Source organism: Strongyloides ratti (assembly GCF_001040885.1).
Source record: "Strongyloides ratti genome assembly S_ratti_ED321, chromosome : 1".
Classification (NCBI taxonomy): Eukaryota; Metazoa; Nematoda; class Chromadorea; order Rhabditida; family Strongyloididae; genus Strongyloides; species Strongyloides ratti.
Window position 1 is genome coordinate 8,293,706 of NC_037307.1, and position 11,954 is coordinate 8,305,659.

At 21.9% G+C, this 11,954-nt stretch overlaps 4 protein-coding genes across 4 annotated transcripts; 2 read left to right on the forward strand and 2 right to left on the reverse strand.

Moving 5' to 3' along the window:
• Positions 1 to 50: 50 nt before the first annotated feature.
• Positions 51 to 650, forward strand: SRAE_1000258200 (Hypothetical protein; the record flags this gene model as incomplete). The annotated part of the gene is made up of 1 exon (XM_024649675.1): positions 51 to 650. The coding sequence occupies one exon, from the start codon at positions 51 to 53 to the stop codon at positions 648 to 650; it is 600 nt and encodes a 199-aa protein (XP_024503528.1).
• Positions 651 to 2,962: 2,312 nt separating this feature from the next.
• On the forward strand, positions 2,963 to 4,319 carry SRAE_1000258300 (Hypothetical protein; the record flags this gene model as incomplete). The annotated part of the gene is made up of 3 exons (XM_024649676.1): positions 2,963 to 3,001; positions 3,045 to 4,037; positions 4,089 to 4,319. 3 exons carry the CDS (start codon positions 2,963 to 2,965, stop codon positions 4,317 to 4,319), a joined length of 1,263 nt encoding a protein of 420 aa, XP_024503529.1.
• Positions 4,320 to 5,126: 807 nt separating this feature from the next.
• Positions 5,127 to 7,263, reverse strand: SRAE_1000258400 (Acyl-CoA synthetase family member 2, mitochondrial; the record flags this gene model as incomplete). The annotated part of the gene is made up of 5 exons (XM_024649677.1): positions 5,127 to 5,976; positions 6,052 to 6,414; positions 6,513 to 6,874; positions 6,932 to 7,003; positions 7,081 to 7,263. 5 exons carry the CDS (start codon positions 7,261 to 7,263, stop codon positions 5,127 to 5,129), a joined length of 1,830 nt encoding a protein of 609 aa, XP_024503530.1.
• A 2,608-nt stretch (positions 7,264 to 9,871) lies between these two features.
• SRAE_1000258500 (SLC41 divalent cation transporters, integral membrane domain-containing protein) lies at positions 9,872 to 11,654 on the reverse strand (the record flags this gene model as incomplete). The annotated part of the gene is made up of 8 exons (XM_024649678.1): positions 9,872 to 10,093; positions 10,150 to 10,298; positions 10,404 to 10,427; positions 10,473 to 10,510; positions 10,569 to 11,007; positions 11,059 to 11,169; positions 11,215 to 11,287; positions 11,346 to 11,654. 8 exons carry the CDS (start codon positions 11,652 to 11,654, stop codon positions 9,872 to 9,874), a joined length of 1,365 nt encoding a protein of 454 aa, XP_024503531.1.
• Positions 11,655 to 11,954: the final 300 nt, after the last annotated feature.

The following is an 11,954-nucleotide window of genomic DNA, read 5'->3' on the forward strand; positions in this document are numbered from 1 at the left end:
AATTTTTATATATTTTTAGTTTAAACAAAACATATTTTTTGCAAGAAAAAATGTATTCAATTTCCAAAAATCAATTTAGATTTGCCCTCATTTTGGGTACAGTTGCCTGTGCTATCCTTATTCTTCGAGTAAATGCTGATATTGAATCATCTATTGACTTGAATACTGAAACATTTATGGATGATGGTGATATTCAGGTAGATTCAGTTAATGGTACACGCGTTAAACGTCAATTTGGATGTCCAGCTAACTGTTATTCATCATGCCAATCAACATATCAATGTAAGGTTTACTCTCCAACAACACAATGTGTTCGTGGATGTTGTTGTCCAAGTACAGTTGATCTTGATACTGCTTGTGATGGTGGTGTTGCTGTTGCTGCTTGTATTAATAAACTTTGTGGACAAGGATATTTCTGTTCATCTAAAAATTATTGCTGTAGATGTTCTGCTGGAAAAGAAGCTGGTCCATGTCTTTTCAATTCTACTGAAAAATATTGTCCAGCTGGTTATGCTTGTAATACTAACAATTATTGTTGTCCACTTGGTTCAGGATCAGCTCTTACAGCTTGTTCAGGAAATGGTGTATGCCCATCAGGATACATATGTGGAGCTGGTAACCTTTGCTATCCAGTTAGTGGTGGTAAATAAATACATTGTTAAATTATATAATTTATAATTATTATAAATATTATTAAATTATATATTAACTTGATTTTATTAAATCAAGAATTTTTAAATAAGTTATAACTCCCAGTCTTTCCTTTTAAATTACAGAATATATATAATTATTTATACATTTTTTTTCACTTTTTATTAACTTAAAGACGTCATTTGCGGTATAACTGTAGTTGATTTTAATATAATAAAATAAGTGTTATATAATTTACTCCGTTATTGTAAATGAATTTTGTGATTTTTTTTTTTTTAAAATACCGGTTAATTTTAAATAGATATATTCATTTCATTTGTTTTGTTATAATAATGAATATTTAAATTCAATTTAAAAAATTTAAATTTAAAATATGATATCACAAAAAAAAAAATACTTACTACATTATATAATAAAAAAAAATCATATGAATTTCTTAAAGGTTAACTAATATTTTCTCATTGAAATATATATTTTTTTACAAATATTTTTATGTAATAGTTTAACATTGCATTTCTTAATCATTTCATCTAAATTATAAATATCTATCAATAGTTTAACTTATATTTCTTACAAGTAACGTGTTCAAAAACTTTTAAACATTCTTAATATATAGATAACTTAAATAAACAATTTTTAAATAAGAAGATTGTGATCATATAATATTATTCTTTGACTGGTCACTCTTTCTTATTTTCAAGAATGTTTGTGGAAAATGAATATTAAAGTACCTTATTTACATACACATATATATATATATATATTTGAAATTTGCTAATATTTTAGTTGAGGGAACAATCTTGATCATATTCTTAAGATTAAAAAAATTTATTTATTATTTATATATTAAAATATAAATTACTTATCAAATTTTTTTTCAATTGTATACAAAAAAAAAATGAACTAACTTTTTGAAGTATAAGATTAAAAAAAAAAAACAATTTTGTGAATAATTTATCTATTTGTTTTTATCATTATAGTATTAAAATTTTATTTAATGAAATTTAAAAATTTGTCATATTATTTCAGTTGGTCATAATATTCTCAAGATTCAATTTGAAAATGTTGATTGTTTTATTATTTTTTCACTATCATACAACCCATTTTTCTTACATTAAAAATAATCATTGTAAATAATTTTATTCTTATCAAAAATTTGTAAATATAAAATAATAGAGAAGATTCAATTAAAGTTTGGACATCAAAAAATTCATCATTTCTTGTTTTAATATCCTAGACATCAAAATTTTAGTTGTGTTTTAATGACAAAAAATGGAGGGCAAATTTACCCTGAAGAACCATCCATTTTAACCATCTTTTTTTTCAGCATTTAATGTAAACAAATGCCAATTGTTTTTTAATATCAATATGTTTTACTTTTGAAAAGCAAGTTTTTTTTATGTTTAATATAACAATTGGAGTTAGCAGCAATACTTTGTAACAATTTAAAACTAATTTAAATGATATTTAATAAGATTAAAATGTTGAATTACTGTTAGTAATTAAATAGTTTTTTTTTTATTCATGTTATTGTTAATTAATACCTGTAACTTTTAACGCTTTTTTTTGTTATTATGAGATATTACTTTTAGTGTGCTTTAAAACCTTTTAGTACTTTATTTTGATTTCTTTTTTATAATTTACATCATATTAAAAATCATAATGTAATTTTTTTGTATAATTTTATTTACTTTGATCCGTTAAGATTACTTTTTTGCAAATGAGTTTTTGTAAGTCTGATTTTTATTAATATAAAACTGTATTTTTTAAGTTTAATCTCAAAGCCACATCTGATAACCTGTATTCAAAAAGTAAGTATATTATAAATTAAAAATTAGGAATTCAATTAACATAAATTACATTTCTTCTTAAAATCATCTACTAAAAACCAATTAAATCAATTTTAGAAATTTTGTTTTAATATGAAAGGCATCCGTATATTCAAAATTTATAATTTATTGAATCTAACAAAATTTACATTTTTATTGTTAAGAAAAAAAAAAAAGTATCGCAATCATAGCGCGTCTTTTATAATTAGGTGGAAGTTGTTGTATATTTATTCTGTTTTCAATGGTCTAGATGCAAAAATTAGTGACCTTTACATCAGATGTGGTCATATTTTAGTTGAATAGGCTTATTAAGACATATACTTGCATTCAATTCTTTTTGTGCTTTTGAGCCGTTAATTTTATAAGTTTGTATGAATTATTTATTACACAATATCTTGTTTTTTAACTTTTTTTTTATATTTAATCATTTTGTTGACTATTTGTGATTTTACTAATAAAGTCATATTTTAGTAATTTTAAATATGAATAAAAAACATAACCTAAAAAGATTAAATGAAAATGTGAGTTTTTTTATTTTTTAAATTTATTTAAATTTATTTGTAGCATTGTAAAAGTATTCTTGATATTCTTAATATTACAACTAAATCAAGTACTCATAGAAAGTGTAAATCATGTAAAAAGGAATATTTACTTTGTTTTGGACCTGATACTATTTACAAACATTGTATAGTACATGAAGAATTAAGAAGAATAATAAAGTCAAATGTTCCTGGTTCATGTTATGAAAGGTATGTCAGACTTGCAGGCCTTAAGCTTAAAGATACAAATGATGTCCTTCAAAATACTTCAAGTAATATGGGTAACAGTATCGTTAATGAATTTAGTTCTCCAAAGAAAATAAGTACCATTTTTGAGAAATCATATGATTTTAAAAATAATGATACATTAGAAAAAGAAAATATTGTTAGACCTAAGGATACTCCAAATGTAGGAACTGTTTTACAAAATTTCTGTAACACTACTAAACAAAGTGATGTTATATTAGAAAATTCAATCGTAGACGGTTCCCATCTAATAAAAATCAAAACTGAACTTCAAAGTGATAATGAAGATGAATCTGATATGGAGGAAACTAGTAAAACAACAAAACCTTCATTGTCTTCTGATTCAGTTTTGAGAAATTTGAATAACATCCGTTCAGATTTTTCAGAACTATCAAATAAATTTTTTAAACAAACATGTGAATATGGCCTCACAGTACCTACTTTTAATGGACTTCACAAGTGTTCCTGTTGTAAATTTAGATATCCTCCAAGAGTTTTTCTTCTAGATGTTTATTTACACTCTGCACGTCACGACAGATTAATGTGTATTTTGGAGAAAAAACTTGAACCATCAGTGATGGAAATTATTAAAAAAAACATGGAAAAGTCAGATAATACAAGTTTAAAGAAAGAAAATTCTAAGGAAAATAAACCAAAATATATGCTTAGAAATAAGTCAAGAGATATCTCATTGACAAGTCATATTGATAATGAGAAAAAAAAAGTCAGTATGCAACCATGTTTAGCTGTTATTGAAAAGTTACGTCGTAGGGTAAATTTTTGTTTTATATCATAATTAGTATAACTTTTTTTCCCATTATAGCCTTTTGAAACTGATGTAATTAATTTAACACACGTTGAAAATGGTTTTAGAATTTGTAATGAGTGTAAGAAAATGTTTACTCTTAATGATAGACCTTATAATATATACAAACATTGTTTTCATCATAAGAATTTACATAAAATTCTAATTGATAATTTGGAACACAATTTTTTATTAGATATGTTAAGGAAAGCAAAAAGAGAACAAAAGCAACAAACAACAAGAAAATAATTTATATCTGATTTTAAAATTATTACATTGTTTGTTACTAACATATGGTTGTACTATTATTTTAATTTTTTTTTATATGTGTAGATATTAATTTTCTTTAACTAGTAGTTTGAAGCCATTAGTTAGTAAGAAACATTGTTTTCTTAAAATCACAGATATGAAATTTTATTTAAATTAATTTTTATCTTTTATATTTTCTATGAATGTACTTGGTAAAAGTTTATTCTATTATGCTATTATTACTATTATGCTGGTATTAAATAATGTACATATCGTATTTTTAATGTAAACAATATTAATATATATAAAAAATAATAAAAGATAAAATTCTTAAAATTTTATTGTACTTTTAATTTAAAGTAAAAAAAAATTTTGATAAACTTTTTACAGGAAAAAGAATACTTTGGTAAAGAATTAATACATTGTTATATATAAAACAATACAAATATAAATCTATCAAATGATTATTGTAAATGTTTATATGAAAAATCTGGAAGCTTACATTTTAAAAATAAAATCTATAATAATTAATCACTTGGAATAATCTAAATATAATTATAAATATAAGAAAAAATTAATCTAAGTAAGGAAATAGTTAATTGAATTAATATACCTTAGTACTACATAAAATATATAAAAAAAAATTTAATATTTTTAATTACAATTTCTTCGAAATTTATAATATAAAAAATATGGACGAATCTACCTTGTTACCAGAGTTATTAGTTATAATTATTGTAAAATGTTAAGCATATTTTTTGAAATTGAAATATTTTTTTTTTTTAGTTAATAAAATATATGTTAACTTCAGTAATATTCAGTGTAATGATAAGATACATTTTGTAATCCTAATTCAAAAATTGATCTTTCTTTAATTTCAAATTTCTTAACTTTTCCAGTAACTGTTTTTGGAAATTCTTTTTCTTTCTTAAATAATATATATTTAGGAATTTTAAAATGTGCAATTTTTCCACGGCAATACTGTTTAACATCTTCATCTGTTAACTTTTTATCATCTGGTACATTGTCTTTTTGCCTTATCCAAGCACATATAGCTTCTCCCATTCTTTCATCTGGTACACCGACAACTGCAACATTCTCAATTTGTGGATGTCTAAAAAGAAATTGTTCAATTTCTGTTGGATAGATATTTTCTCCACCACGAACAATCATGTCTTTGGAACGACCAACTATTGTTACAGTTCCATTGGCATGCATCACACCAATATCACCCGTATGATACCACCTATCTGGTGTTATTTCTTTTTTAGTTTGTTCCTCAGATCCCCAATATCCAAGCATAACAGAATATCCACGAACTAAAATTTCACCTTTCTCTCCACGTTTAGTTATTTTACCATTATTGTCAACTAACATTGACTCTAAATGATCCATTATATAACCAACCGATTGAATTCTATCTTCTGGTGGATCTCGTAATAATGACATGTATGAAACAGGACTTGTTTCTGTTGTACCATAACAAACTGCTAAATCCTCCATTCCCAATTCAATTACTAATTTTTGACATAAAGCAATTGGACATGGTGCACCTGCTACAATACCAGATTTTATAGTACTGTAATCATAATCTTTAAAATTTGGATGATTTATCATATCTATGTACATTGTTGGTGTTCCATAAACTGCAGTACACCTAAAAATTATAATATTTTATATATATATATATTTTTTTTTTAATTTAATTAAATAATTATTTTTTTAAACTAACCTTTCTTCGTGTATTGCTTGAAGTGCAGCTAATGACTCAAATGAAGGTGAAGGAAATACACATGTTTGTTGGTGAATTAATGCTGCCATAACTCCCATAACACAACCAAAACAATGATAAAGTGGATTTGGTATACATATGATTGATTCTGAATTTTGATATCCAGCTCTTATCCCAACAAAAAGTGCATTATTAATAATATTATGATGACTTAATGTAGCACCTTTAGGTGAACCAGTTGTACCACTTGTATATTGAATATTTGCTGCATCATCTGGACATATATCCATTTCTATAATTGATAGTTTTTTTTTATCCTCAATTGTCCACATCTTGCAAACATCATCATAATTCCATGCACCACTATAATAAAATATTTTATTTATTAAAAAGAATTTATATATATATATATTTGAATAAATAAAAATTTTAATATTTTTTATTTATAAAATAAAACTTACTTTAAACTAATATCTTCATTAGAATAAATAATAAGATGTTCAAACTTTGGGAAATCATGTGTAACAATCTTACCACATCCTTTTGGTAATTCTCTAATTTCTGGAATAATTTCAGAAATAATAAAATAATAATTTGATTTTTTAAAACAAGGTGGAGCAATAATTGCTTTAATCCCTACTTTATCAATCGCATATTTTAATTCTTCAGTTTGATAAAATGGATTGACATTAACAAGTATAAGACCTGATAAAGCAGAAGCAAATTGTGTTACAATCCAAACATAATGATTTGGAGCCCATATACCAATACGATCTCCTTTTTGTAATCCTAAGTGAATCAAGCCTAAAGCTAATTTTTCACTCTAAAAATAATATTGTAAAATAAATAATTTCATTTTTTTTCCTTGATATACACTTACATCATCCAAAACTTCTTTGTATGTCTTTCTGAGGCCTTCTCTTTTAAAGATGACAAATTCTTTGTCAGGGTTCTACAAAAAAAAAAAGATAAATAAAATATAAAAAATTATTTTTTTTTTCCTTAAAACATTAATAACATTTTCCTTACCATTTTAGCAGTTTGTCTTAATAAATTTCCAGTTGTATTAAACATCAATGGTATATTAGAAGCACCATGTGTATAGCTCCAAAATTCAGACATATTATTATTGTTATTAGTATCGTTAGATCTTGTATTAGATATCTTCGATGTACATGAAGAATTTGACAAAACTTGGCAAGATTCACCCATTTTTAACTGGAATAGAAAAGTTTAATAAAATTATAATTAAGTTTAGAGATAAATAAAATTTATAATAAATGAATACTCAATGGACTGATTGTAAAAATAAAATTTTATTTATAAACATTTTAATAGATGATAAAATTTAAAGATTTAGTAAATAATTTTTTTTTTTAATTATCTTACAATATGTCAAAATAGTTAGATAATATTTTGTTTTATTTTAGGATTATATAAAAAAAAATTTAAAAAAATACATAAATTCATTGAAAAGAATTATTTATTTTTAAAACACTATATTATTTTTATTTTTATACAATTTTTATTTAAAAAAGATTTTATGAGATATTCTAAATTTTTACCAATAATTATAAATATATAAAGATATTTAGTGAGGTGTAAGTAATTTTTTTAAGAAAACAAATAATTTTGATAAGTAATACAAAAGAATAAAGTAGTCTTTTTTAAATTAAATTATTAATACTGTACTCTATCTATACATTTATATATATATATAAATAAATATATATTTGATGCATAGATATGAAATGCCTCGGCTTAATATTTATTAAACAAGAAAAAGTCATGTTATATATTAAAACATGATATATATATATATATATTTTAGTACAATACTAAGAAGAATATATGTATATATATGTAATAATATTATATAAACAAATATACATTAAATATTGTTTAATTATAAACATTTATATAACATATGATTATAAAAGTTAAGAATTAAATTTCTAAAAATATTTTCATTAATTTTGAAATCTTATATATACTATAGTCATGATTTATCAAAGTGTAAAAATGATCAAAGCTATCTTTATCATTTTGGTTTCGGGCAATCAAACATTTTGTCTATTAAAAATATGTATATTTAATATATTAGCTAAAAAGATGATGTATAAATGATTTTAAGCTAAGAAAAGAAAAGATATAATGAAAAGAATGAATAATGATTACTGAAGATGTTTTCTTTATATAGATCGTAAAAGATATTTTATTATTTTTACATTTTAAAAAAAAATGTAATTATATAATTTTTTAAATTGATCATATATTTTTAAAGATAAGATTATTTTTAAAAGTACAATTTTAAAAAAGGCTAAATAAATAATGATAATAAAATTAAATTGATAATAAAATAAAAATTCAATGTATTGAAAAAAATAAATGTACATCACGAAAGGGCAATTATTACTGTATAACATTTATTATTTATTTTTTAAATATAAAATTATACTAAAGAGATAAATATACCTTGTTACAATGAAAAATAAAAATATACAAACTATTTTTAAAATGTTCAAATAATAAAATATAAAAAAAAAAGTTAATAGCTGTAATTTACAATGATATATAAATATATACATATTAATTTTTTTATATAATCCTTATATATATATATATCTTCTTAATTAAAAAAAAAAAAAAGATAACAGTAAATGATAAAAATATTCTATTATAAAATTAAAATTTTTTTATTCTATAAAATATTAATAAGGACATTTAATTTTCTTATTGAAAATAAATTTAATAAAATGAAGGAGTATAAAAATATCTTTTGTGGATGGGTGTAGAAAAATAATATGATTGATAAATATCAAAAAGAAATAGTCAAGATATTATTTATATTTTCATCAAAAGCTACATTATATCAATGAAACATATTTGTGGTCTTACAAATATCTTTTATTACAAAAACCTGTTGTCATATAAGCAAATGATTGTTAATAAAACAACGATGTATATTATTTATTTAATTAGGAAGTAAAAAAAAATAAACGATATAATAATAATAGTTATAGTTATATCATAAATCCTTATATAATAAAACAACAATCTCATTCCATAACAAGATCGCTTTGACGAATTTATACTATTAAACTTTTTATCAGATAAGATACAAATCAGTAAAACTTCATTTTAAAAGTAATAATGAATGATTGAAGATTCATTTTACACAATAATAGTTCATACATAATTTTTACGCTAAATTTTTTTTAACGAAATAGAAAAGATCAATTGATATATCAAAATTATATATAGTCTCGACAACGTTATTATAAATAAAAAGTTATTAATGGAAAAGTTTTATTCAATAATTTTTAATTTAATTTAGGATGATAATTTTTGTACAACACTAAAATTGTAGTGACTTTTTATCAATGTCAAAAATAGCTACCATGTAATTTTAAGGAATTTCATTGCCACACAAAAAAGATCATATTAATTTTAGTCATACCTTATATTGAACTTGTAAAATTTTATTTTATATATATATATATAAATAATTATCTATTAAATATATATATATATATATATATAATATATTTATTGGAAAAAAAAACGACTTAAATAAGAGACGTACTTTACATAATAAATCTGACCTAAAAACTTTATTAAGATCATTATATAATTGATATAATGATTCAGTTCAAGGAAATACATAATAAAATGTTATGTTTATTTGATAAACGTATAATTATTCAAGATATAATATGTTTTTGTAAATAAACATTAATATTATTAGTGAATATTATTTTAATATTTTTAATTAAATATAAATTTCTACCTATTTGGTAAATATTAACTTTTACTTAAATTAAGTAGAAATACTGTTTGTTTCATAATGTATATTTTTATTTTTGTCAAAATTTAAATATTCTATTCCTTTACCAATATTTGAAAGAAGTATACATAAACCAGATGTAGCAAGTAAATCTGTTAATGAAGTTAATATTGGTATTGATACTGTGTCTGGATCATATTTAATTTTCCAAATAAAATGTACAAAAACATTACACAAATGCATCAAAATAATCATCTTAAAATTAAAAAAAAAAAAAAAAAAAAACATTAAAATTAATGAAAAAATCTTACCAGAAGAAATGATAACAAACCATAATATAAATAGAAATATTTTGTTACAAAATATGCTTCAGAAATTATAAAACTCAATGAGACAAATAAATATTGTGCTGGTACTGAAGTTATAATTTGACTAATAGCAATTTTTGAATTAAAATCTCCTGTAAAATATGTATTTAATGGATTAAAAAATGAATATAATGATGCATTATTTGGAAAAGCACCATATTCAACTTTTGATTTATGTAGTGATGAACTTAACCTACTACATTGAACAGTAACTCGATTTCCTAAAAGACCACATATTAATGGTTGTAACAACAAAATTCCTTTACTATCAAGTTTACTATCAGTTAAAATTAACCCTGCAATACTAAAATTTAATTATAAAAAAAAAGTATATATATATATATAGTAAATTTATAACATACTTAGAAACAGCTGATGCTATAACAATTGGAAACCATCCATTTTTAAGAACTTTTTTTGATGTTGGTTCATTATAAGCAACATATCCACAATATATACTAAATACTATAAACAATGATACAATAAAAATAGGAATAACTATTCTTATAATAGAATTCACACTATTTCCAATGACAACAAGTAAATATCCAGAAAAAAGAAAAATTATCATTGTTATAAAATCTCCAAGAGATGCTGATAATGGAGTTAAAAAATTATCTGGATTGAGATCCCATTGTTTTGAATATTTCATAATAATATATAAAAAAAATCCAAGTAATAATGAACATAAACATGTTGATGAGATAGCTGCTGCCATAAGAACAAAAATTTGTTCCACAAAATGGATATTAAAAGTTGTCTCTTTTTTTAAAAATAATTTTAATGTGGAAGCACAAATGACTATAAATATAGATACGACAACTGATTGTATCTGAACTAAAGCCATATTACCAAAAAAATATGATTTTTTAGCTTTTCCTTTTGATAATTTTCCACAATGAAATGCTGTTGTTAATCTTGAAGCAAATGTTGTTTCAATATTTCCTTTTAATCCAAGTAAAGCTGGTGATAACATGATTCCAAAAGAATATTTTGATAAAAATATACCTTCTTTATAATTTTCAAATAGTAATCCAGATAATACAAAAGCTAATCCTGTTATAAGATATGTAACACAAGACTTGAAATGAATAAAAATATTATATATATGTATATTTTTTTTTTTAATTTAAACTTACCTGTGTTACAAATTGTGCTGCAGTCTCAACAATCTCCTCACCTACATCTTTTGTATTTTCAATAAAAATATTATTTTCAGGAATATTTTCTGCATAAAATGTTTCTGGTAAAAAATTAATTATTTCACTATGATTAGTTGATTCACATAATTTATCATTTTCATCAGAAGAAATTATTTTTGTTTTCTTATCATTATTATCGTCTTTTTGGTGTTCTCTAAAAGTATCAATATATGGCATAGATGAATCATCATTTTCAATTGAAGATTTTAGTACTAATGGAGAATGCTGGTTACTTTCTTTCTTCATAAAGTCATATATGAAACAAATTAAAAAATTTTAAATGAATAAAATGAACAAAATATTGTATTATATATAAGAATACTTTGAATATAACACCTTTTAACATAATTTCAAATTTTTTTTTATTCTTCATATAAAAATCTTAATAACAATATTCCTTTTTACATAAATATATTATAAACTACTATATGAATCTTCTTAGCTTTTGATAAAATAAGATTTCTTTTTTAATATTAACTTATAATACACATATAATCACATATTTAATTTTAAAAATTTAATATTTTCAAATATTATGTTAACTCC